This window comes from Camelus ferus, chromosome 6 (assembly GCF_009834535.1).
Source record: "Camelus ferus isolate YT-003-E chromosome 6, BCGSAC_Cfer_1.0, whole genome shotgun sequence".
Classification (NCBI taxonomy): domain Eukaryota; kingdom Metazoa; phylum Chordata; class Mammalia; order Artiodactyla; family Camelidae; genus Camelus; species Camelus ferus.
Window position 1 is genome coordinate 67043539 of NC_045701.1, and position 27719 is coordinate 67071257.

Genomic DNA, 27719 nt, shown 5'->3' on the forward strand with positions numbered 1-27719 from the left:
TGCTATAGAATATATATATATATTCTATATCTATCTATCTATCTATCTATCTATCTATCTATCTATCTATCTATCTATCTATATTTCCCCTCAGCATCGTAATGGAGAGGAGAGCACTAAAAAACAGACCAGCCTTCTCTATTGTTTACAAAATCAAGCGCAAACCCTTCATTCACATGTCTCCATAATCTAAACCCATCATTTCCAGTTACTTCTGTTTAGACCACAAAAATCAAACCACTATGCCCTAAACACACCCAAAATTCAGAACATCATGACCTCTGCTGTTTCTTGAGACATGTCATTTCCTTCTAGTTCCTGGTGCCTGGATCTTACGCACACTTCAAGGCCCCCAAATGCCATTTCCTGCGCAAAACCTCCTTTCCTTGGGGCTCCATTGAACTTTCTGTTCCTCTCTGGTGGGTGACACTTCCCAATCTCTGCCTGGCATAGAGACTCTACCGGTGGGTGGTGTACCTCCCCCAGTAACTGGGAGTTAGTTAACTGAGAGCAGGGCAGTCCCTTCCTTGCCTATCCGTGTCTGCACCTTGACCTCAGCAAATCCCCAGCAGACAGCTGCCACTCAGGGCTGACTGAAGGGCTGGAACCCTTACTACAGAACTGTCCTGTAAGTGGAAACTAGAACACACGCCAAGCCTTGATGACCAACAGTAACAGGTGTTTTCCATCTCTGATGTCTGTGATTCATTCTGCACAACTGTTTGCACACCCAGGCGTCAGCACACATTGGCTCCGAGAATACAACGCCCCAAATGCTGAGGTGCACATGGTGTATTCTGAGCGCCTGGGCGGTCACACACTGAGACACACCTCAGCGACAACTTGCATCCACAAAAAAGGAGGCCCTGCCACCTTAAAAATACTAACGCTTTACTGCAAAGAACAAGAAGCGATATGGCTTGTGCCTACGCCCCTTGCTCCCCGCTGCACCTTTCTTTTAGTTTTCAAGAAATCTATTGAGGGTGAGTCTGCATGCGTTTCGTCGCTGGCATCCCCCTTCCCTAACACACACACACACACACACACACACACACACACACACACACACACACACACACACACACAGAGAGAGAGAGAGAGAGGGAGAGGGAGAGGGAGAGGGAGAGGGAGAGAGAGAGAGAAAGAACCCTCCCCCATTCGTCTCTTTCAGACTAGGCACGTCTCCGAGGGCTGGATTGAATGGGAAAGACCGGGCCCGTCTTTGTCATTAATCCTCCCCTCCTTCAGGCGAGCCAAGCTTCTTCCGGGTCAGCGACAATCACTGCCATCCCCATCGGGCCCTCGGGCTCCCATATCGCTAGCCCCGGAGCGCGCGAAGGCCAGGTCGCCACCGCCCGCGGGTTGCGGGAGGAGACGAGGGCGAGGAGGAGGGCGGGCGGCGCGGGAGTGGGGGAGGGAGGGAGGGAGGGAGGGAAGGAGGGGAAGGCAATCCGAGGAGGAGGAGGAGAAGGAGGAGGAGGAGAGAGCAGCCTCCCGCAGCTGGCGAGGAGAATGGGAGTGCGGGACGACAGACCGCCGCGGGGTGTCACGGCCGCGGCCGAGCTTGCCAGGCGCGGGGCCGGCGCCCGCCGCTTTTAAACCCAGGAGGGCGCGGCGGCGGCGGGCAGGCGGATCGCGGCGCACGCGGGGCGCCGGGCGGCGGACGAATGGAGAGGAAGGGCTCGGCGGCCGGGGCCAAGGGGAACCCGAGCCCGCCCGCGGCCGGCGAGGCGCAGCGGCCGCAGCCGCCGCTGAGCGTCCCGGGTGGCGGCGGAGGGACCCCGGCGCGGGGCCAGGCTGGGGCGGCGGCCGAGCCCGCCGAGTTCATCCGGCGCGCGCACGAGTTCAAGAGCCAAGGGGCGCAGTGCTATAAGGACAAGAAATTCCGCGAAGCCATCGGCAAATACCACCGGGCATTGCTGGAGCTGAAGGGGCTGCTGCCAGCTGCCGGGGATCGGGAGCGGGACTCGCGCGGGGCCTCCCCGGCCGGGGCCCCCAACCCCGGTCGCCTGTCGGAGGAGCAGAGCAAGACGGTGGAAGCCATAGAGATCGACTGCTACAACAGCCTGGCAGGTGAGCTGCGCCGCGCCGCGCCGCGCCCCGACCCCTCCTCCCCCCGCCCTCTCCGTCTCCCGCCCCGCGCGGGTCCCAGTTCCCCGGCCCCCCGTCCCCGCCCCCCGGGTCACAGCCGACCACCGCGGCGCGTCCGCGACGCATGCTCCCCCGCTGGGACCGTGCGGCTCTGGGAAGGAGAACCCGGGAGGGAGGCGCTTTGGGAAAAGTGTGACTTTTAGGATTATACCTTCCAAAACTCGTTGTCATCCCGCATTCCTCTCCCGCATCCTCGTAAATCTCACCTACGAATAACTGGACAGATGGGGACCCAGCCGGCGACCGCTGCTACTACTGCTCACCAGCGGAGCTGGGTCCAAATGTGGGAAGCAGCACCCAGGGTGGGCCACCCGCACCCACCGCATGCCCCGTGGCTGCTCTCCTCAGTGTTGGTTGGCACCAGAGCTGGCCCTCACCTTCCCCTCAGCTGACCGCATCCCTATGAGTAAAGTCCTTCCCTAAGTTCCTTTGGCCCCGGTAGCAAAGGGCAGTGTGCTACGATGCCTTCAGCATCTCAAGCAAAATGGATTCCAAAATGCCACTTTCTTCTCTCTGAGCTCCGCGGGGGGGCCCGGTTGCCAGGTGAAGAGAGCGATCTCAGAGGGAAGCTAGTTCAAGGTTGGGCTTGAGCGGTGCTACATTCTCGCTCTCCTCCCTGCCTCATTCTCACTCCGTGTTGCATTGGTCCTCACTCCAGGCTTAAGGAAAAGAGAGCCCTTCTACTGGGATAAAAGGTTAGGTAGACATTAGAGTACACTTTGGGGACTAAGGTCAAAGTCTGGCAATTTTTAACAAAATTAACTTTGGCACAGGAAAATTTAAAGTCCCTAAAAAGGGAGGAGTCTGGGTCATTCCAGGGCCTTCCTGTGAGAAGATAGAGTATGTTGGCAGAAGCAATGGCCTTATATTTGAAAGGCACTCTCTCCTCTTTTCTCACCTCATCTGGTGGGATTTGGGCATGGTCCAGCTCCTCTGACCAAATGAAAGGCCATCGCTCCTGGTCCCTAACCCTTAAAGTGGCCTGAACTAGCTCTGGACATTTGGAGCAGAGTGGGGTTGGGAGAATGGGTGTGGCCGGGGATGGTGGATTTGTCTGGGGCCCAGGCAGTTGGGGGATGAAAAAAATACACATATTAATAATTCTGCTCTGTTCCCTTTGAGATTTCTAGTGCCAGCCTACCTCTGCCTTCTCATAGTGCCAGGTCCAGCCCAGGCACTTTGTAAATTGTTAAGTAATTTACAGACTTAAAGGATTAATAATAATAGGAGGAGGAGCTGCAGAAATGGTGGTGCTGATAGCAGTATTAGTAAGAACCACAGCAGATAAAGTAGTAGTAATACAGCATAGGTGCATTGTTTCAATCCATCCCAAGATACACCTGGATTCCCTTTATTTACGGTAAGCCTCTGGCACATTCGCTACTGCCTGATGGATATAAAGGGCAGAGTGGCCGGGGCTGGAGGCAGAGGCACTCCGGTCACTAGTGCAGTGATTTTGGAGTGATGATAGAGTTTTATATTTAGTATTTTCCATGGGCATTCTAGGCTTGTCCCTCACCCCATGCCTTGGCTGCCAGCCTAGGGCTAGCCCTGCCTATCTTCCACCTCAGAAGTGGTTACATTTCCGTGGTGAAAACAAAGATGTATCCTTGGTCAGGCCAGCCCAGTCAAGATGGGGCTCAGATCTGGACATCTCCCCCACTTCCATGGCCACCATCCCCACCCCACACACACCCACTTTGGAAAACTTCCGTGATGAGAGAATGGAAAGTAGCGATAGCTCTGCTGCCTTCTCCAGTGCTTGCCACTTATTAATATTACTAATTTACAGTTGTAAAAGCAGTGCATACCTATAAAATGTATTATCTTTTAGAAAATACAAGATTACCTGTAATCCCACCAACCTAAAGAAGTCCGTTGTCATATATTTCCTTCCTATACTTTTTTCCATACATAAAAGAAAACTGTTTACAAAGCGAAGCCACCTGCATCCTGCTTTTATTCCCACTTGTCGTGATGTCAGAAGCATTTTTACAGTTCACTAAAATATTTTTGTGAAGATTATTTTAAATGGTAATCTCAAAATTTTAAATATGTGTTTACAATTATCGTTTGGTGGAAAGGGAAGGAAAGATGGTCACCGTCATTGCTGTTAGAACCAGAACAGTGCAGCGGGGCCCATAAGATATCCTTTCCCCCTGTGCCTGATAAAAGGAAGGAGAGACAGCAACTGCAAAAAGGCAACTGGCCCTTCCATCGGGGCTGCAGTGCTGTCTGAGAAACCCAGGGGGCTCCAGGTGGGAGCGGTCTGAAGATGTTCGGTCTCTCAAGGATCTGTCTTCTACCCAGCTGTGCATAGAGGGAGAGTTCGGGGATTTAGAAGGAACATAGACTAGCCTAGAAATACCTGGAGGATTAGGCTGTGTTGCTAAGGCATCTCAGCACCAAACAAAAGACTGTTGTGAGGCTTCTGGAGGAAACGTAGGTCCGGTGGACCCTTGTACCCTGCATGGAAGGCTCCCAGAGAATAGCAAGGGGGCAGCTGGAGTGAGCTAAGAGATGTTAGCCTAAAAATCCACTTGGATGACTTGAGGTGACCACTTAAAGGGTGTGCAGGCAATTTGCAGAGTTCTGGCTTGGAGTTCCTTCTGATTAGTAGGGATCTGGCCAGTGGCGCAAGACCCCTAGATTTGATTTTACATGTCTTCTCTAAGAAATTCAAGGAGGGAGATGGGAAGCATCCTCTTCCTGCAGAATCTCTGATGACTTTGATACAATGATTCGAAAAGCTATCCTGACCTGTATGGAGAGATGTAGAAATGTAATTCTTACCAGGGCTGCAAAATTGCATTTACTGGCCTATTGATCAACTCCTAGTGACCTTGAACAAGACACAGGACTCCCCGGGGCTTTGGGATGTTCTTTGCAAAACCTCTTGAAGGGCAGAGTCTTTTGCTTTACATCTGTTCCTGCGGGGCCGCAGGGTCCCCAGCTGGGGTGTGATCAAAAGGTTGCAATGCATAATGACTCTGTTGGTATTTTCAAATGATGTTCAAGACTCAAATGCCCACAGTGAAGATGAGTGCCGACAGGACACGGCGTTGGATCTGAAAGCCAGATGAGAGTCAGCTTACAACCCCACTCCTGGCATACCTGGGACTTTGTGTCAGCCCCTACATCATTTTACCCCCACTTTCCCATCCATTTAGAGCTATATTTGGGAGGCTTTTGGTTTATTTTACCAAAGGGGTGGATAATATCCACTAATCCCAAATGAAGTCCCAGGACAGGAGAGTGACAATGCCTAGAGAAGTCACACCAGAAAAAGGCCTGGGATGGGAGCCAGCTTTATCAGTGCTTGTGGACGTGTCTCGAAGCCATAGGACCAGGGCCAGCTGCATAATTTGGGGACCCAGTGCAAAATGAAAATGTGAGTCTCCTTGTTCAAAAAGCAGAGGGAAATTGTCATTTAAAGGTCTTAAGAGAGAAAGTTTTTTCCTTTTCTTTCATGGCTTCTCTCTCTCTTGACCTGACATGGTGTTTGTATTTGCTACTTAATGTCATGACAAGAAAATTAAAATTTTTAATTATTGCCATGAATTTTACTCTTCCTCTTTATAGTGTGCAGTGCCAGTTTTAAATGGAAATATAAGAGCACTTAACTTGTATATGAAATGATGTACAAATCGTGCAATTCACGTTTTGTAGCTTATACGCGCATACGTTGTTTATTCTTACTAGAACAGGGAAAATGCTGACGATACGAATGCAACGGCTTTTACTTCACTTTTTACATGTGTAGTTTAATATGTGCTTTCTCCCAGTCTTGGCTTTCTGATGATTAAGGAGAGGAAGATGGGCTTTTCCTTAGTGTTACCCTGCTCTTCCTTCTCTGTCATTGTTCTCAGCATAAGTGGTTGGCTAGTACGGGGAAGTAACTTAAGTAAGAAAGAATATGATGGAATTTTAGGGTTTTTGTGTTTCGTAGAACACTACTGCTTGCTTTCTGCTTTTGAAGCAATTTCTGGGTTGAAGGGAAAGCCTGGCCTTTTGGGGGCTGTCAGCATGTGCGCTTACTTAGTTACAGACCTGACATTCCTACCTTGTACTTGAGTTGGGTCTTGCTGAACTCTCCTGCGTTGTGGACCCACTGGAATTCTGTGCTCGTGGGCCATCATGAGTGCTGTATGCTATATGGGGCTGCAAAGCATGGCCGTGCCTCTCTTCTGCTCATGTTTGCGCTCTGTCATCCCATTAGTCTTCACTTACAAAACACAGTTTCGAAGATAAAACTATTAAGAATTTCAAGAAGTCAACAGCAGAGCATTAAACCAAATACAAGGCCCTTCTAAGCATGGGTCCTATGTGACTACACAAGTCACCCACCCTTGAAGCTGCCCCCTCAATGGGACACCAGAAGATGACTGGGTTTATATATTAGATATAGACTCTGAGGCAGATTCTAAGACAAAAGATACCCCAGAGAAGTTGGTGTGGAACCAAAGAACGAAGCATGAAGATGGATAAGTTACAAATGCAAGAACTCAGTAGTAAAGGGAGATCAGGAGCTAGAGACAAATAGTAAACTGGTAGCCAGAAGATGAGTTGTTGGGACAGGAATTAGCAAAGGAAAGAAGAGGGGCTTCATGCTAAGATGCTCAGCCAAGATCCTGCCATCTGAATGGGAAAGCTTGACTGGCCCAGTCATTGTGGATCTGAGGCTGTTCCTCAGGCAACACCTTGGCCAATAAATCTTAAGCCTGTAAATGTGGCTTTTAAGATCATCTTCCAAGAAAGGATGTGAGAGTTGAAATTTGTAGAATGCTTTCAAGGAAAGAACATTCCGGATGTAGACTTTGGGCTGTTTCTAAAGTGGATTCTGAAGTTCCTTAGTTTACCTATAAAAGTAATGAGTTGGGTGGCTTGTAGCCAGAAACTCTTTAGGACATCTTGAAGTGAGAGCCCCTACAGCCAAAATACGTGGGAACGCCCCATCCAAGGCAAGGGGACTTGGCTGTAGTATGGACAGGAAGGCCAAGATGCAGAACAGCCAAAAGCTGTTCCCAGAGCTTCCTGGGCTGTGAGTGACCTCCAGGTGGGACCTTCTCTCCTTCCAGCTGTTCTCTTTCACCACCAGATTATGTCTCCTCCAGACAGCTAGGATGAAAACCAAAATATTTCAACCAACCAACCAGCAATTTCCCAATTCCCAGGTATTTGGCTTTGGGAGAGCAGATGCCCATGCTGGGAACAGAGTTTGCCATTTTCACCAAGGTGATTGGTGTGGTTCATTCCCAATTACATAGCAGCAACCACAAGCTCTAGCATCGACAACAGTACCAGACATGAAAAAAAGCCAAAGATAATAGTACAGACGATTAAAGGAGATGAGTCTTCTCTGTGGTATGCATATGGCCTTGAAATTTCATTAGCAATGTAAAGCTCATTATCTTCCTTTTACACATACATACACATTTTCAGATCAGCAGTGAAATGACGCCACGTCTGGTAGGACTCAATACCAACAGTTCCCAAATATTTTTTAAAAGGAAGCAGGATGTGTAGTGCCAAGGAGGGTTGACTTGAAGTAGAAGAATTTCAGGTTGAAATGTATCCAAGTGGACCTTCTCTTCTCTTTCTGCCAAAAGGACTTCAAAAGCACACTCAAATTACAGACCAGGTTTACACACAGGAAGCCAGAGGGACAAAGGTTTCCCTTCCACAGTGTGTCTGTGTATAAAGAGCAAAAGTGCTAAAGAAGTGGTGCTAACGAGCTAGCTCGAGAGTTATGCAAAATCAGAATTATGATTCCAGATTTGAACATGACCCCAAACATTACAAAGGTGCATGAATTTCCTTGTCATCATTACCAGCCTGTCATTCAACATGAGCTTAGGCACTTCCAACAACAGGGATACTCACCTCTACCTTAGTGACTCATTTAACAACCACCACCACAAAACAACAACGACAATAATAATAACAGTAACAACAGTGGCAGTAAAGGCTACCATGATGAGCTCAGTTCCTGGTTCCCAGTAGATGTTCCATGAATGTGTCTGAAATGAATGAAAATGCTTATTCTGGCATTTGTCTCATATTAAGGATCTAATAAATTCAATCATTCCACAAATACTGATTGAGCAACTAATATGTGTTAGACGCTGGACTTGGTGGCTGAGTAAAACACAGGAGTAAACATAAAGGACAAGGTCACTGCTTTTCATGAAATTACATATGTATCTTTATAACTCTGTGAAACAGAAAACCCAGACTTGTAACAGTTAAGTCACTTGTCCATGGTCACATAGTTGGATGTGGCAAACTGGGATTTCTCATCTGCCAGGTCTGTAATTCCAAAGCCTGTAGTCCTAACCATTCACCCTGCACCCTCCATCTCCAGGAGTTTCTTCTTTAGGTGCAAAAATTTGCCTCCATGAAACTTCTATTGATCCACCCATATTCTATCTACCCTTTGAAGCAACAGAGAATACATCTCATCACTGCAACACGGACAAGCCTTGACACTTTTAGAGCAGCTCGCTTGCCCATCCTCCAGTCTTGTCTTCTGTGAATTAAACATTCCTTTTACCATGATGGTGCCTCATGTGATTAGAATTCCCATTCCATGACCATCCTGGGAGATCAAGGGGAAAGTGTCCTGTGTTCTGTAACCACGTTCTCTGTCACTGGGGAGGTGACCTGAATTTGTATGGACAGAGGAGTGAGGAGCTGGTGAGTCATAATTTTTAATAAGCCAGAGGCCTGCAGAAGCCCCACCCATACCTCCTCCTCTTTTGTATCCCCCTTGCTCCCGAGAGTGTGAATTCCAGTTAAGAGGTCTTTAGAAATTTAAATGAAAGTGTTAAGAGTAGGAATTCATTCCAGCCACTGCTGATTCAGTGACCACTTTGTGGACACAATGAGGGGAAATGACCCACTGGAAGAATAATGTCTGGACTTGGAATGCATTTCTCCAGACCTGGTCAGTTTTAATGTCACAAGAGTGATGATACCATCATTTTAAAAGATGTTTCAGTTGAAATGCTAAATGAGATTGGACACAGTATTATTCCATGTGGCACAGAGCATTGGCGCTCCTAACATCCTGTAAAGTAATATTTATTTTTCAGTTTGTGTTTTTATGGCTGGGCGATAAGTTTTTACTTTGTGGGCCAAAACCTCATCTCTCAAGAAATAAAAACAAACCTCCCCCTGACCCCCCCAAGCCCAGCACTAAGCAGACCAGCTGGCCCTGTGTCTAGTGGGACCGGAACTGAGGGAAACTCGCATGTCAGCTGGTGGCACATTCTCCACATATGTGGATTTAATCTGGTCACGAGACCTCTGATCTTGAGTTTCCTCACTTATTAAATGGGTAGCCTGAGTCACAGGGTAACGGTGAGGAACAGGAAGATGATGTATGAATGTACTTTGTAAACTACAAACTATCAGAAGTGTAAATTATCCTTTGAAGTGGACACGGATGTTTAGGAGGGAAAAAAAAAAAGAATGGAAATAAGAAGTGGGAACTGCCCAGCGAAGGAAATTCTCACCTCTAATTCTAACAATTTTAAGATAAAAGGGATACTTGGGTAGTATCTACTTCCTAGAAAAAACTCTCCTGAAGCATGGTTTCTGTATTAAATATCTATCCACCCTGAATCTCCCATTGCGTTTCAAACACACACTAAAACGGTCCCCCGAATGCAGGTTGTTTCATAGTCCAAAAAAAACTCACTTGCTAATTAAAAAAAAAAAAAAAGTACTTCTGATGAGAATGTGAGGGATGTTCTTTGAAGGCGAGATTTCTCCACTTGTCTTTGGACCTGCCCATCAAGAACACAGCAGGAACCGTACTTGGTGAGGAGTGATGTAAATTCTGTCTCTAAGTCACCAGCTGCTTCGGGTCCAGAAATTTTACCTCATGGGCTGTGCTTTTCTGGTTGATAAAAACCGAGGGATGGATTCCAGGATCTCTAATGTCCTTCTAAGCTCTAAAAAGAACAATTCTCCACGCCATTCTTTCTGAACTTGGTGACTGTTACCCAGAATGGGATAGTTCTGTGTGCACTAATATAAACCAGCCTCTAAAATCTGCTATTACATGAAAAGGCAAAATGCAGAACAGTGTTTATTTGCTTTGTGTAAAGAAAAAAAGAGGATATAAAGTAGCATAAACATACATGCTTTCAAGATTATCTGAAATGATGCAAGTGAAGCTAACGTCACTTGAATAAGGGACTGGTTTGGGGAGAGACTTTAACTTTTTTTTTTTAATTATTAAGACTTCATTGTTTTTAGAGCAATTTCAGGTTCATAGCAATTCGTGGGAAAGGTACAGAGATTTCTCATCTACTTCCTGCTCCCACACGTGCACAGCCTCCCTCATTATCAAATCCCCCACCAGAGTGGTACATATGTTACAGTTGGTGAACCTATACTGACACATCATGATCACTGAATGGCCATCATTTACGTTAGGGTTCCCTCTTGTGCTGTAGATTCGATGGGTTTAGTCAGATGTATAATGACATGTGTCCATCACTCTGGTACCATACAGAGTGCTTTCACGGCCCTAAAAGTCCTCTGTCCTCTGCCTCTTCATCTCTAACCCCCCACGCCTGGCAACCACTGATGTTTTTACTGTCTCTATAGTTTGACTTTTCCAGAATGTCATACAGTTGGAATCATACAGCATGTAGCCTTTTCAAACTGGCTTCTTTTACTTAGTCATATGCATTTAAGTTTCCTCCATGTCTTTCTTTAACTTCTTATCCTAAATCTTTCTGTAGTGTTTGATTTTTTTCTAATAGCCTGCATTATTACTTTTATATTTTAGGGAAAACAATGACAAGATTATCTGTGTAGAAAAATTACAGGTAGTTTTGCTTTCGTCTTTTATTTTCCTAAAGGAAACCTACCTCCTACACATGATTTTTAACACCATCCTAGATACGACCTGTGTCTTGGCTCATCTCGTCAGAAAGTAGCACCAAAGATGTCAAGCAAAATTATCCCAAGTCCCAAACTTTCTGTTAATATCCCATAATATGACGTCGTTTCAGCAGTGCCCACCACCCCAGTCCACACACAGGGTTAGACCCTGGCTGCATGGGACCCCCAGCAGGGGGCCACCCATGTGGACTTGTTAGCATGTGAGTGACAGTTTGAATCTGCTGGTGAGGCAAGGAAGAAAGTTGGATCAGAGCTAGCGATACAGACTGATCCAGAGCATTAGTGATGTGCCTCTGGTGTTGAGGAGGGTACTGTGTGGGTGCCCTATGTCCAAGATTCTTGTCGGCCCCAGAGTCTAGGAAATCCTGTCCATCAGTAGCTCAGACACAGAAGCCCCAGCATCCAGAAGGAAGCTCACTCACTCATCAAATTTTTTTTTTAGTTCAGCATGAATTTATTTAAATACATGCAATATTTAATATATTCTATTTGTAATCTCATAAATGGATTACAAATATATTCCCAGATTTCATACTGATATACTCTTATAATTATGTACACGATGTACCTTCCTCCCAGGAAATTTTTCAGTAATTCAGAATTTTATTTCTATATTGTCAAAACTGTTTAGCAAAATAGCTCCCTGAATATATGATATACAAAGAAAGCTTTAATCTAAAGCAATAATGTAATCTTTCTCCTGCCAATTTCTAAAGGAAACCTACCTCCTACACATAATTTTTACTTAAGCATCTTTGTGTCAGTTGTAGCCAGGTTACTACTAAGTTTATTTGGAATATACCTTTGGTAGATATGTTACAATGCCATAAAAAATAAGCTATTTTGGAGCACTTAAGATATTCACCTAATAGGTTAAAACAGTTTTAGTGTATGATGTGTACAACACACGTGCTTGGTGGTGTCACTCATCAAATCTTTATTGGATGCTGGCCACAGCTCTTCACAGACCAAATCTGAAATCCGCTGTGTTCTCCTCAAACCACGTCCTGGGGCGGGGGGAATCAGGGTTCTAGTCCAGCTAACTTGCCCTGTGACTTTGGAAAAGTCCCATCACTCTGAGCCTCAGTTTCCCTGTCTGTAAACAGTGGGCCCTGGGCCAGATGCCCTCCAAGTCCCTTTCAGAAGTGTTGAACTATCTGGGATTCTGAAGCCCTGCTAGCTCCCCTCCCCCACCGGCCTCTTTCTTGGAAACAGCCAAATTTAGGAAGGAAACAGGAAACAAGCTCTCTTTTGTTCCAGTTCACTGACATGTGCTGACAAATAATCATAAAAGATCTCAACCAAGATTTCCAAGGTAACTTTGCAAAATTGGGGGCGAACCAAAATAAAGGAACCTGCAGCCTCCCGGGATGATAGAGTCAGACAGAGGGTCTCTAAGAGAAACCATAGTAGAGGGTGGAAGTCTATATAAAGTATTATCTGGGCCCTGCAGTCTAAACTGATGACCCCAGATATGACCTGCTGCTGCTCTGTCTTCTCTGATTATTCCAAAATTCAGACTTTGATTCTAAGCAGGCAGTCATTCGCCATAAGAAATCTGGAAAAACTAGCTACATTAGGCCAGGAATGCTGGTGGAGGGAAAAATAACAAAAAACAAAAAAGCTTTTAAGAAATGAACTGGCAAGGCCAAGGGTTTCGGGGAACAGTTGCTGGCTAAGCGACAGCATCTCAGAGGGTCACCACCCTTAGTCCAAGACTGGAGAGCCCTGAGGAGTCTGGACCAGATCAGAGCATTTGGGGATGTGATTCTGGGCATTTTGCTCATGCAGAGTCAGAGCTGAGCTCCTTTCTCCAATGGACCTGAACCACAGGTTGTAGACGCCACTGGGAAACTGCAACTCTAGGGATCCCTTGATCCCTGGGGGGGGGGGGGGCTATATCTATGTGTGTGCCAATGAAGATGGGAGGGAAGAGAGAGAACACAGAGGAACAGACGGGCAGCAGACCTAGACCCCAGAAAACCTGTAGGGCAACGTGGCCTAACGGGGAAAGAACTTTACTTAGTATAAGAGAGTCTGGGTTTGAAACTTGACTTCCCATCGACTCCTCTGTTAACCTTGGGAAGGTCCCAATCTTGACAAGTTTCTGTTTCCATTATAGCGTGGGAGTATTGATAACGCACCACACAGGATTGTGATGGTGATTGAAATTAAAGGATACACGCACATGAGCCTAGTCCAGTGCCTGGCACGTAACAGATGCTTAATAGATGATGCCTATTTGTAAATCTAGCTCCTACTACGGCAGGTACTATGCAGGAAAGTGTGCAAGAAGGGAGGAAAAAGGACTCAGCAAAGGAAGCTATGGGGGAATACGAGAAGCAAGTAAGCAAAAGAGGGGTCAGGGCAAGTTTCAGCTTCCTAAGTGGCTACAGTGCAGGGGAGGTGAGCAAAGCATGAATCAACCACTTTTGGTGTGGGTGTCTCCTATGTGGACCTGCCACAGGCTGGACCAACAAGCAACCCCTCAGGCTTCCTCTGAAGGGCATCTGAGCTCCAGCAGAACCAAGGGCCTCTGGGACCCGGGGTCTGTGCCTACTTCCAGCTTCTCAGGATACAAGTTGGTCCAGGGAACATTTAGAAACTGCTGGGTTCTGGGTAAACCTGTCTCTGGCCAGAGATTGTGCAAGCGAATAAAGCCTCAGTTAGACAGTGTCTGTTCTCTGCCACGTTCCAGCCTCTGCCCCAGGATTCTCTGACCTGTTCTTTGAACTGAACTAGCAGGGAAAGACCTTAGACTCTCTTACGGGTGAGACCAGTTTAGAACCTGAGAGCAGAGAACAGGGATTTGCCAGGAAGATAAGACACATGCTGTGATCAATTGGGTTCCCTGGGGAGCTTTGCAAGCAAGCAAGCTTACTGGTGGGACGGGAAAGGAGGACATGGAGGAAGGCAAGGCCTCTGGGAGAGGAGACATTGAGGGAGAGGCTGACAGGCTGGCAGCCTCGGGTCTGCTCTGCCTGTTCTCTTGTGCCTTATGCTGCTGCCAACTTACTGAGCTTCCTTCTTGGTGTCGGATGAGGAAAGACCCTTGATTGATCAGGTGTCCTGGGAGTAAAAGCACCAGCAGTCACATCCCTTGGATCCTCCTTTTAATCCCCTGTTACAGGCACTCGTCCACTGTAACACCCCAGGGTCCTCTCATGACCCTGGGTCTCTCCAAGTCGGTGCTCCATGAACAGGTGGTGCTTTCTGCTCAGGAAACCCTTCAGAAGGTTTTTCTGCACCTCTCCTCCCGAGTTCCATCCCAGCTCTCTTTGAAGACATCATAGGCAGAGGTGATTTAAAAAAAAAAATCACAGGTGATGAATGTATTTCTTAAAAAAGTTGATTTCTTCCCTAAGAGGGACTCTGATGTCTGCTGTTACAAATTCTTCACCTTGATACACACACACACACACACACACACACACACACAGACACGGAGTTCTTTTTCACAAGATTCAGGTTGTACTGTGCAAACTTTTCAGAACTTTCTCTTTTTCCACCCGTACTTTCCACTAAACACATTTTTCCAGTGTCATTAAATCCCTCTTAGTGTGAACAAAAGGTTGAAGGGTGCTGGCTCCCTGAGTCAGCCAGACGCCTGCTGTTGTAGCTCCTCAGCACCTTAGACTTGGAAAAGACCCTTTGAGATCCATAAGTCCAGGTCTCTTTGCTGCCAGCTCTGCCGGAGTGGAGCCAACATGAACTTGGGCGTAGACCATCCTGGCTCTTTCCCTAAAAGTTGAATGGCCTTAGCAAATCGCTTAACTTCTTTAAGGCTCAGCATCTAGAAGCAGGACTAATAAGACCGATTTTCCCAGAGTTACTGTGAAGGTCAAGTGAGTCATAAAACACGATACAAGTGTTTGGTATGGCTACTTACTGAGCAGACAATATGTGCAAACCAGTATGATGTGGTTCTGCTGGGTAAGGGGTTTAAAGATGCCCTATGGATGCTTTTCTGGGAGGCAGAGAAGACGTGTGTCATACATAGCTGCAGTGATGGGCATGAGCTGAGTAGTTTTATTCTTTGGAAAACAAAAGGGTCCACTCGATGATAGTACCTTAGAAAAAGGCCACCATTCGTGTTCTGTGAAAGCATTACCATTAGGCAGGGGTGCGCTCTACTTCACAAGTATTAGAAAAATAGTAATTTCTCAGCAAGTTAGAGATAGAAAGAAATTACCTGATCTTGATAAAGAACATCTACAAAAAAGCTTACAGCTGGCATCATACTAAACAGTGAGAGAGACTGAGTGCTGTCCGTGACTATTCATGACGGCATTATTCATAATAACCAAGCACTGAAAATAGCCCAGATGTCCTTCAACAGAGGAGCGGTTAAACAAACTGTGGTCTATCCACACTGTGGAATACTACCCAGTGATAAAAGGGAATGAACTGTTGATATATGCAACAACGTGGATGCATCTCAACGAGGTTATGCTGAGTGAAAAAAAAAAAAAAAGCTAATTCCCAAAGACTTCATACTGCACGATTCCATTTATATAATACTTTGAAATGACAACATTTGAGAAATGGAGAACAGATTAGTAGTTGTCAGGGTTGAAAGATGAGGTGAGCATATAGGAAGACGTGGATGTAGTTATAAAAAGCCAAGAGGAGGAATCCTTTGATGGAACTCTTCTTTAACTTACCTTTGGCAGTAGATAGAAGCAGCTACCTGTGTGATAAATGGTATGTAACACACGCAAATGTACACACATAAATGAGTACAAATAAAGCTAGGAAAATCTGAACAAGAGCTGTGCATTGTATTGGTGTCAATATTATAGTCAATATATTTATTGCACTGTAGTTTTATAAAATGTTAACATTGGGGGAAACTGGGTAAAGGGTACAAGGGATCTCTCTGTGTTTCTTCTTACAACTGTCTGTGAATCTAAAATTATCTCAATAAACATTTCAGTTAAAAAACAATATTGTTGGGGTTAGTCTTGCAAGCACCAGCGAAGGTAGATGTTGTTTCAGGAAGAAACCAGAGAGGTGTCGTGTAAGCTCTATTAGGGTGACAGTCGACTCTCAATGGAATTGGAGATGCAGGTGGTTTTAGAACTCTAAAAAAAAGAAGCCTTGGTGGAAACGCTGCACTTGGTTTTGTTTGTTTGTTTTTCTCTTTGAAGGCAGAGAAACAAGAGGGGTAGAGCGTCCCGGAGAGTTAGATAGGAAGCTTCCAGATGAGAAGGACACAGATAAAGTTTACAGATAGTGAGCACAGTTTGGCACCATCCAGGTCCCACAGTTACACTTCCCAAGAAGCAGAACGCATGCTCAAAGCTGTCTAATGAAGGAGCTGAGCTAAAATTCACTGTAGGCAGTTGAACGTCCTAGGAGGGCATGTGGGTAATGCTTAAGAGCATGGTCTCAGGTGACAGAGGGCTCACATTTCAAATCCTCCCCTGACACTTCCTAGCTTTGGCAAGTAACTGAACTTCCTTGGGCCATCAGAAAAATGGGCAAAATACTAGAACCTACCTTACAGGTTATTGTCAAGATTAAATGAGTTAATGCTTAGAACACTGCGGGGCCCATGCATGCTTAGTCAAAGCCAACTGCTCGGACCCTGACTACCGTTCTGGGAGGATGGATGAACACTGCCTACCAGAGCAGGGCAAGAATGTCCGAGCTCTTCATGAAGCATCTCAGCCTTTGACCCTGTTTCTTCACTTCCTTGGCCTGGGCTCTTATTCTTCAGTGAGAAGTCTCTAATCACTAGGAAGAAAATGACCCAGAATGTCCCATGTTGACTGTATGAAAACAATTGTTTGCCTACATGTGAAGGTTTCTTGGCTCTAGGATGTGGCCTTCTGGGACCTGTTTGCCCTTGAGGGTAATCCTGGAGCTCCCCATGGCTGTTCTAGGCTCTCATGGTTTAACCAACTGGGTGTTCCTTGAGGAACATACCTCCAAAATGCTCAGAGGTAAAGTACTAGGTCAGGTGAGGCCGTCCACCTGCCAGAACCCACTGGGGACTTATTAAAACTGTGGATTACTGGACTCCACCCGAGGCCTTTAGAAGCTGCAGAGCTGGACATGGGGTCTGAGAATCTCCATGTTCACTAAGTTTGCACAGATGATTTAATAAGAAACTCTGGGGGTGGTTCTCATCAGATGTCAGTGTCTGGAGCTTGGGAAACACTGACTTTTCTCATCCTGTCAGCAAGCCTTCAAGGTTTGCAGCCATAATGACCTCCATTTTCACCCACTGCAAAACCCAGACTCTGAGAGGTGAGCTGTTTTCACCCAAGGAGCCCAGGTGAATACTGGTGCTGGGGACGTTGTCTCTGATCAGCTAACTCAGAGGCACTGAAAATGGCCAGCAACTTCTCTGCTAAAAATATTTCCCTTTTCCCTCATAGTCTCTCTCATGCCCCATCGAGTCAGAAAACAGGCTTATTCATTTTCCTGCCACAGCTGGCTTTTAGAGCTCCTAGCGCTCCCAAAATATTAGGACCCCGGGGGAGCCCAGCAACGTTGGGTCTGTCCACCACCCCATCCATAAAGCTGTCAGTGAAACATCCACTCGTGGTGAGAGGGGGTGGGAGCAGGCAGGAGGCAGCACTCATGCCTGCAGTTTGTGGATGTAGACGGCACGGGGTGGACCCAACTGTTGACTCAGAGGCTGTCTAACCTATAAGTAAGAGGAAAATAGTTCCTGGACCGCACCCCATTCTTTCCCTAAGTTCCTCTTCTGGCTGCAAAGCTACTTTTATAATGTTCTCCGGTACACCAACCCCCACCCCCACCCTTCAATAGGAAAACACACTTTTGAAAGGAAAACTGGAAGTTAAACCCAACATCAAAGCTCGGTGTGGGAAACATTTGGGGCAAGTGTGAGTTTCCGTACATTGGAGACCATGAAATAAAGATGAGAAATCGGGGCTGGGCTCTGCCCTTGCTGCTCAGGTTTATGGGCGGAGCATTCTTGCTGATCTCTGAATCAGCCCGTGTCCACGGAGCACTTGCTGTCGGCTAAGCACCCCATCCAGTACACTGTGGTCCATTTTCTCACTTCATCCTCTGAACAGACCCATGAGGTCAGTAGAGTTGCTATCTTAATTTTAAAGACAGGGAAACTGAGTCTTAGAGAGACATAACCGGCAGTCAGGTTTAGAATTTCAGGTCTTCCTTACTCCTAAATTCTTCATGCTCTTTAGAAAATAGACATCGCTTTGTGCCAACTGGGGTTTGCCCATCTCCCCTACAGCTGTCTTCTTTGCCCCACCCCTTGCAACCCAGTAAAATAAAAACAAGCCAAAGATAGATGATTTCTGAAATGAAGATTCCTAGGCATCCGGGAGGGCCCAGGGCTTTAAGTAAACAGCCTCTGTCAGAGGGAAAGCTCTCTGTGCTCTGTGGCAAAGGCCACGCAGACAGTCACACCCCCTGACCTACTAATTGTACCCCGGGGATTCTGCTAAGGTTATATTTAACATAAACAAAACCTCTGTGAGTATATTTATCGTAAAGTCACTTCAGCATCTAAAATTTCTAGGCAACATAAATGTCCAAAAAGAAAAAGAAAAAGAGGGAAAGCAAGAGAAGAAAGTTGTTTTCAGAACTCAGAATGCAAGCATTAGTGTACCCAGAGAGGAAAACCGGCACCTTTGTGGAAAAGTGAAATTGGGTGGGTCACCACAGCCCTGGACGTGAAGCCTAATAAGTAAAAATGCCCATTGTTTTGCGGCACACACTACGTTCCCACTGGTCTGCACAGAAAGACCCACATCATTTTGCAACAAATAGAAAGATCACATCTTCATGTTGTACACCCGAAACGAATATAATGTTATGCTAAAAAAAAAAAAAAGAATCAAGATGCTAAAAAAGAAAGACCCCCTAAATTACCCTCCAAAATATATCTGACCTATTCTTAAAATTTTGCTTTAAATTAAGCTTTTATTTCCTGCACCATGTGTAAGATTCAAGATGGAAATTTCCTCTGATGGACAGACATGTTTCTGGGGAAGCCACATTTGACCAGTGACTTCCTAAAGAACTAGCATTTATGAGAATCGGTTTTTGTGCCCAGCACTGGGTGAGGCATAGAATATGTGTTCACGATCTCTTTTTTATCATCACAAGAGTTCCTACAAAATAGGCATTATTATCTTCATTTAACCCAGGAGAAGAGGAGGCGTAGGGAGATTAAGGAACCTGCCCGAGGGCCTGGGCTAGTCCCCGGCGGAGCTTGGATGCCAGCCTAGGACTGTCGCTCGGGATCCAGCCCTGACGCACAGCCAGAACAGCCCAGGACTGGCACAGTACTGTGTGCCTATTCAGTGTGGTTACAGCCTCTGCCAGTTGTTAAACATCCTGTCAAACATCCCCTCTCTCCAGATCCAAGCTCTTTCATCACCCCTTGAAATAAACCCGAAAACGGATCAAATACTTTCATCTGGGGACGTTTCGGAGGTAAAAGCCACTTCCTGGGTCCACTTCCCAAAGGAGTGACCAGCAAGGTGTGTTCGTTTCCTGGGCGCCACAAACTGTACAGCTTAAAAGAACAGAGATGCGTTGCCTCACCATCCTGGAGGTTGGGAGTCCGAGATCAAGGTGTTGGTAGGGTTGGCTCCTGGCGAGAGCCGTGAGGGGGAATCTGTTCCCTGCCTCTCTCCTAGCTTCTGGCCGCCTCGGGCATTCCTTGGCTCGTAGGTGGCCGTCTTCGCCCTGTGTCTCCTCCTGTTGTCTTTCCTGTATGTGTCTGTCTCTGTGTCCAAATGTCTCCTTTTTATAATGACACCAGTCATATTGAATTAAGGTCTATCCTAATGACCTCATTTTGGCTTGATTACCTCTTTAGAGACCCTCTCTCCCTATGGGATCACATTCTGGGGTATTGAGGATTAGGACTCCAGCACACCTTTTGGGGAGGACATAGTTCAACTCCTAACAGTGAGTTCCTCCAGTGGGTCCAGTACGTTCCTCCTCCTTACTCCTGGCCCCAGATGGGTCTTCCCTCCCCTCCAGGCCATGCTTGCCTTCGGTTCAGCAGGCAAGGGCGAATGCTGGCAAATCAGCCGTCAGAAGAAACCCAGTGGCTCCATGAACTTGTTCTTCCTCCTCTCAGCCAGTTTCCCTTCATCTCAGGCCAACAAGGGGCAGTTTGCCCAGGCTGTCACCAAGCCCTGCATGCACCAGGAAAAACAAAAACAAAACGGGTGCCAGAGCCAAGAGAACCTGACATGTTTTAGCCTGAGGTCTCAGTGTGGTTGCCTTGGGGAACGTCAGACTTACAATTTCCTCTGTGTGAGTGAGTGAGTACACAGTGGGGCTCTCTAGTTGCTGATTCTCCTACTGCAGACTCCTTTGTGGAGCTAAGAAAACTGGCCAAGCTTTTTTCATAAAATCACACCCTAACCGCCCAAAGTTGAGTGACCTTCAGCAAGTTACTTAATTTCTTTGAAACTCGATTTCATCATCAGTAAAAGAAACATAAAATAGAATCTGTTCCAAGAGACTTCTGGTCAACCTCTCCTTCTTCACGTCCTCAGCTCTAAAATGTGCCTGCAAACATCCCATCTTACTTATGCCATGGGCTTGTCGTACGTACCCCAAGTAACCCTCCACCCAAACTAGAGGGTACCTGAAAGTCCCCTGGAGCTGGGGCTGAGCGCAACTTTCTAGACTGTCTCTCACTCTTCCACCCTGGGCCTTCTTAAGAGCTCTGACCTGCCACCGCTGGTTTCTTACCTGGATTCTCCCTCTTGGCCCAGCCTTTTGGGATGGCAGCCCATTTGGACCAGAGCTAACTCCAGATTTCTCCATCTTCCTCGGCTCTGCCTCTGGTGCCAGTAGGGCCTCCACACCCTGTAACCTGCCTGGCCCAACCTCTCCCACGGGGTCGGAAGCCTGGTCCACCGCCAAGTACCACAGTTCACACCAGATCTGCAGGGGAGTTCCAGTTATTTTTATGGAGTGAGTCCCAGAAATTGAGGTGGGGCCACCAGGGGAGGACATACCCATTTCCAGGCCTTTTTGCTTCCCCTTCCCCACCCTCCAATTTTAGACATTCAAAAACTGTTTTTAAAAGAAACAAAAGTCTGTTCCCTAGATTGCTTGGGTCAGCAAACAGAAGTGTCTGTTTGAAGATGGAGGGCTGGACAGGAAGAGCGAGGGCTCTTGGCAGAGAGCAGAGAGGACATGAGATGGGGCACATGGAATCTTCAGACAGGAAGGGCAGCTCTGGGGGTAGCTGTTGGAGCCAAGTCCCACACAGGGAGCAGCCAGTGGGGTTCACAGCCAGAAACCTCTGGACAGAACCCCTCCCTGTCTGCAGAGCTGTGTGAGCACCCAGACAGACTCCAGCCACATCGGGGTGGGGCAGAGGCGGAGTGGTCTTAGACCCCAGTGCTGAGGGAGGAGAGGGGAGGGAGCTGATGGTGGCATCAGCTTGGCAGGATGGACCCCAGTTCATCTGTGACCACAGCTGCCTACGCCCAGGCCCACGGGGTCAGCAGCCTGCAGCTTCTGTCAGTTTGTTTGGCTTTCTGCCCTGTGGCCCAGTGAAACCTGATGGGTCAGTTTCTAGCTCTGGGTTGATTCTCTTCCACTTCCTTGTTCTCATAATTCTAACTCCCTCTGCAAAAGGATGGGTTTTTTGGTTCATTTTCTGGGTGTTTTTTCTTCTTCTTCTTCTTCTTTTCTTTTTTGGTCCAAAATGCCCAGTGAAAGGTCTGGTCTCTTAATCAGCCACTCAGATCCCTGGGAAGCTATTTAAGGAATCAAAACAGCTAAAGTTAGACCCCTGAAGACTAAAATCAGTGACTTGCCTCCATCCTCAGGACAGTTCTGCCAATGTGAGCACACAGAAGCAGGGTGTCAGCATCCTCCCCTACCCCACCCGGCCAGGTCTTGGTAGGAAGCAGCAGTTTGGCCTCCTCAGTCTCTGCTTTTATTCCCTTTGAAGAAGCAGACAGGTGCTTTTCTCCCGAATCCCCCACCTTTAAAAAATTTCCTTCAGTGTGTATAACACACCTCTGCCTTTAGTCAATGCCTACTGTTTGAGTGATGGAATGGAAGCCCAGGCAGCTCAGCAGGGCTAGGATTAGGGAAAGGCCCGTGAGGCCCCCCAGGGCACAAAATTTAAGGAGGTGCTCACTGTCCAGGGTACAAGCTCCCTTACCATGGCCCTAGCCCTGTGGCTGATTGCTGGTGAGGGGAAGCTTCCAGGGGAGACGATTTGCTCAGGGATGGCTGACTCTGGAATAGGAAGGGGCCCCACGTGGGTACCTGCCAGCCTTCACTTCCTCTTGCTGGGGACTCCCAGGCCTCTCACGTCCAGAGGTGTGCTCTGTATGAGGCTGGTCACTAGCCCAGCAGACGGCCCTGCTCCCGGGAACTACAGAGACAAACACGTATGGATGAGAACTTGAGGAAAGTCACAGGCAGTTGTCACTGCAGGGTGGCAGGGGCTGAAAAGAATTATAATAATATGAAATAACACCTCGGGAGCTTACCATGTGCCAAACCCTGGGTTAAATACTTTATGGCCATTATTTGATATAATCCCCTCAACAACTCAGTAGGGAACTTGGGTTCTGGAGCCAGCCAGTTTTGATTGCCATCTTAGCCTTGCCTCTTTCATGCTGTGTGACCTTGGGAAATTACTGAACCTCTCTGGGCCTCAGCTTCCTCATCTGTAAAATGGGAATAATAGTAGGACCTTCATTATAGTATTCCAAGGATCATTTCAGGTAATACAAGTAAAGCAGTGAGGCAAGCATCCAGCACAAGGTAAGCACTTGACAAATATTAGCCATAGTTAGTATGGTCATTGCCCCTCTTGTAGCTTCCGAGAGCTGCCACAACAAAAGTGGCACAAACTGTGGCTTAAACAATGGAAATTTACTGTCTTAGGGTTCTAGAGGCTAGGAGTCCAAGATCAAGGTGTTGGTAGGGGTGGTTCCTTCTGAGAGCTGTGGGAGAATCTGTTCCATGCCTCTCTCCCAGCTTCTGGTCGCTTCAGGTATTCCTTGGCTCGTAGGCGGCCATCTCCCTGCGTCTCTTCACATCATCTTTCCTGTGTGTGTCCATCTTGGTGTCCAGACTTCTCGTTTGTCTTCGTCTGTTTGGGCTGCTGTAACAAAAATGCCACAGACCAGGGTGGCTCAAACAACCACCACTTGTTTCTCAGAGTTCTGGGAAGGCCAAGGTCAAGACAGTGGCAGGTTCAGGGTCTGATGAGGGCCCACTTCCTGGTTCTTAGATGGCTGTCGTCCCACATGTCCTCACGTAGCAGAGGGGGTGAAGGAGCTCTCTGGGGTCTCTTTTACAAGACCAAGAATCCCAATCACGATGGCCCCACCCTTAACACCCAGTCACCTCCCAGAGGCCTCACCCGCAAACACCATCACTCAGGATGAGTTTTCCGCATGAGAATTCAGGGTTGGGAGGACACAAACATTCAGTCTGTAGCACCCTTTTTATAAGGATACCAGTAATATTGGATTAGAACATACTCTAAGGACCTCTTTTTAACTTGGTTACCTTTGTAAAGACCCTCATTTCAAATACGGTCTCATTCTGAAGCACTGAGGGTTAGGACTCCAGCGTATCTTTCTTGGTGGGGCGGCGGAGGTGTTGGAGAACACAGCTCAGCCCATGATACAAAGCCAAGTACCTTGCCCCAGGTCGCACAGCTGGGTGATGATGAGACTGGATTCTCGAACCCAGGATCATCTGCCGGCAGCACCCCAGTGTAAAGGTCCAGCACTTGTAAACCTTCTCTGGCCAGAGAGGAAGAGCCAGAGACGTTCACAGGCTGCTGCTGTCCCGCTGAGGGCGCCCTCCCTTCTCTCTCCCTCCCTCCGTAGCCTGCCTGCTGCAGGCTGAGCTGGTGAACTACGAGCGAGTCAAGGAGTACTGCCTCAAAGTCCTCAAGAAGGAAGGGGAGAACTTCAAGGCCCTTTATCGGTCTGGTGTGGCCTTCTACCACCTTGGCGACTACGACAAAGCACTCTACTACCTGAAAGAAGCGAGGACCCGACAGCCAACAGGTAAGGCAGCAGCTGCTGTTTTCTTTCCACCAGTCCCCCGGGCCAGCTCCTCATTGCCGTGGACAGCTTTCATGGCTGGCGGGGGCCAGGCAGGGGTGGAAATGGCAAATTAGGGCCCAGGTGTGTGCTGGCACCTGGGACAAGCCGAGCACACAGCCCCGGCCTCTACCTGGGGTCGGGGTTCCAAGAAGCGTGGGCACCTCTTCTCTTCAAATAGAATGTGGAATTCTTCATCCTTTCAAACCTGGAATCCAGCCCTCTTTGCTTACTGAATAAATACATATCAAAGTCTTGCTATGTACCAAGATCTGTGTCGGGTGCCAGGGATGTAGATGAAAAGACGTGGTCCCAACTGGCGAGGAGCTCATGTCGGATAATTTGGGGGCTAAGTCCAACATCTTCCAGGAAGTGCTCTCCGACTCCTCCAGTCAGATCCCATTCCTTCTAAGGAATTCCTTCTAAGGATTGCTCTAGCTTACACTATATGCCCCACTGACTTAAACCGTATCCACTAGCCCCGCCATTCATTCAGGCCACACAGATGTACATTGGGGCGGGTACAACGAGCCAGGAACTCTTCTAAGTGTGGGGTAGATAGCGGGGAACAAAAGCAAGTTGCTACCTTCAAGGGGTTTATGCTGTAATGGAAGAAGATGGACAGTAACCAAGCAGACGGATAGATAATGTACTATTTAGTGGTGCTAAGTGCTACGAAGGAAATATAGCCGAGGCAAAGGATCAAGACGAAAGGGAACGCTGTTTTAGACGAGGTGGTCAGGGACACTCTCTCTGAGGATATATCATTGAAACCACGACTTTGACTTGCTGTTGCCATGGTTGTTCAAGTGACAGATTTTTTTTTTTTTAATGCAATTCTCCTTCCAAGGACTCTTGTTAGGATGAATTTGCAAATATCCAAAGGTATACTTTTTTCTTCCTTTTTTCAAAGAGCACCAGTTTTGTTTTTTATGTGTAGTTGTTTTCTGTATATAAAGTTTATGTTCCCCCAGCTATCCCAGAAGCAACTTGAGGACTAAGAACTGGACTCATTTAATAGAATTTTCTGGAGCACCTGCTGTATGCCGGGACTGTTCTGGATGCCCTGCTTTGTATTTTGGAATATTTACAGCATTCATTTCTACTTCCAGAAGTAAACATCTTAGGCAGCCCTGAAACTTGTATATGGCAGTGTGTGCAGAGCTAAGCCACTGTTCTGTGTCCTACGCCACTCACTAATTTAAGGGCTGGTATTGGGGGAAAATTCCCCAGTTTGTGGTGAGGTGGTTGCCCTGACCCTACTTATAAAAGCAAAAATAAGGCAAGGAAGCAAAATCCTTTCAAACTCACCAATGAAAAAAAATTGCATTCAACTAATATTTATTGACCATTGGATTAAGCACTTTTAGATGTATCTATTTTGGTCCTCGTAGTGATTTTATGAGGAAGGTGTTAGATCCCCAGCAGAGGCAGCCTTTGGAGTCAGAGGCACCAACTGTGTGTCTCCTTGGGCGTCTGACTTAATCTCTCCAGGACCCAGTGTTCACTTTTGTCACAGTGAGGACAATGAGACATACCTGACAGGATTAAGATGAGGATTAAATGAGACAATGAACGTTAAAAACGTGACTTCAAAGTCAGGCGTTCAAAAATGGAGGTCATTTCTTGTAGAGGAGATGGATGGCTTAGAGAAGTCAGTCACTTGCCTGAGGTTAAATTCTTAGTAGAGTCTCAACTAACTGTGCTGACGCAGGACCACTGGGAGATGCTGCTCCATAGAAATGAGAGGAGAAAGTTCCGCTCGTCTCCTCTGCTTCCCATCTGTCCTCTGCATCACGGCGAACTGTCCACACGGAGGCAGTGAGGGAGAGGGCCCACATCCTGGCTGCATTCTCAGCCACCCCGCACCTGGGCGGAGTGAGTCTGGCCTGTCCGGGATCTGCAGATACAGCTTTGCTCTGGTTCTGCGTGACCACCCCTCACCAGGTGTTCCCCGCGATGTGTTTCTCTCCTCACAGACACCAACGTGATTCGATATATTCAGCTGACGGAGATGAAGCTCAGCAGATGCTCCCAGAGAGAGAAGGAAGCCATGTAACTCAAACACCTCCTAGAGCTGAGCCTGACCCAGGACATGCAGGCATCCCCTGGTGGAGAGCCCCTCCCTGGCTTCCGTTCCTTTCTCCCCACTTCCTCCTCCTGTTGCCCCTCAACTCCTTGTCTCCTCCCAGTGTGAAAAGAAGGAGCCATGCAGATTTGGAAGGGTTGCCCTGAACACTGGGGACATTCTCTTTTCAGTAGGGCAACCACTGAGGGGGACCTTACTTCTATGGAAACGGCTGGAGAGGACTCTCATGGGCTGGGAATGCCATTGCAGTTTTGACTTTGGGCCAGAGCTCCTGACAGAGACAGAGCCTGGCAGGTGTACCATCCCAAAGGCATAAGGCACGGAGCCCACGGGCTGGACCCCTCCACACCTTCCTGACAACTGGAGCATCTCAAGGCAACTGGGTCGAATCCAGGGATGAGACAGACACCAGAGGCATTGGTGAAGCCAACAGAGGGAATTTGTACACTGGATTTCTAACCACACCCCCCTGCCGCCACCACTCCCCACCCCAGGAACCTCAGCCCCTGCCTCCCTCCCTCCCTTGTTGTCTTGGCCTGCGCTTTCTTCTCTCCCCCTCGGGGATCGGAGGCTCTGCCAGGATTCACATGCCATTGAAGCCCACTCTCAGTGCCCTCCGGTGACCACACATACCATTCTCCCGGACTCCCACCCAGCAGTCAGCTGTGACAGCAGAAGGGCAGGGCAAAGTGGGCTAAGGGCTGGCCCCGTAGGTGAGGGTTGGAGGGAGATGACACCTAGGGGAAGGAGCATTTGTAGACTGAGAGATTGAACTGTGGACTCACTAAGTGTAAATAAAGATAACTTAACAGGCAGCAGCTCCTGTCATTTCTGTTGGAAGCAGCCCACTCCCTCCCTTTTCCTCCCTCCCCCACCCCCCTAATCAGAGCTACTTACAGCCAGGCAGGATGGGACCTTCCCCGAAGCAATGGGCCGTTTGTCCAGTGGTATACAACGCTGGCTGCGCCTTTGTGCTATTAGAGTAGGCTGGGATTATGGAGACTGCCCTGGGACTTGGCTGTGTGGGAATTTGTAAGCCTCCTTTTGATGAAATTATCTGGACTCAATATCTAGTGCATAGATTCTGTTCAACAAAGATATGCTGAATGACTAAGTGATGACTGTAGACTGGCTCTCCTGCCTTAAGCTAATTTTATCCCAGCCTAGTCTCCTGATACCTGCGCTCTTTATGCGATGCCATGTTGCTTCAGTCCAATAAGAAACATTTACTGAGGGCTTGTTGTTTGCTTATCATTGTTCAATATGCTGTGGGACAGAGAATGTAGTCCCGGTCTTCTAGGAGATGGAAGAGTTGAGAAATACTCATATGAGATTATTACCAATGACACCTTTAATTTATATGATGCTTTAAAATTTTCAAAGCACTTTCATGTATTTTTCGTGTGGTTAGTGAAAGAGACAATATTGTACAAATTAAACTATATACAGATGCAATAATGTTAATAGTGACCATTGATTAAATGCACTATCCTCAGATC

General features: G+C 47.5%; 1 protein-coding gene across 1 annotated transcript; it reads left to right on the plus strand.

Moving 5' to 3' along the window:
• Positions 1–1417: 1417 nt before the first annotated feature.
• Positions 1418–27719, plus strand: TTC9 (tetratricopeptide repeat domain 9). The gene is made up of 3 exons (XM_032482296.1): positions 1418–2073; positions 23913–24095; positions 26111–27719. The coding sequence occupies exons 1-3, from the start codon at positions 1668–1670 to the stop codon at positions 26188–26190; spliced, it is 669 nt and encodes a 222-aa protein (XP_032338187.1). The 5' UTR covers positions 1418–1667; the 3' UTR covers positions 26191–27719.

Bases quoted from the DNA above. Each gene is read 5' to 3' on its own strand.
- TTC9 (XM_032482296.1), top strand. From the start codon at position 1,668: ATGGAGAGGAAGGGCTCGGCGGCCGGGGCCAAGGGGAACCCGAGCCCG. The intron at 2,074-23,912 runs GTGAGCTGCGCC...CTCCCTCCGTAG, and splicing joins CTGCTACAACAGCCTGGCAG to CCTGCCTGCTGCAGGCTGAG. The intron at 24,096-26,110 runs GTAAGGCAGCAG...CTCTCCTCACAG, and splicing joins GAGGACCCGACAGCCAACAG to ACACCAACGTGATTCGATAT.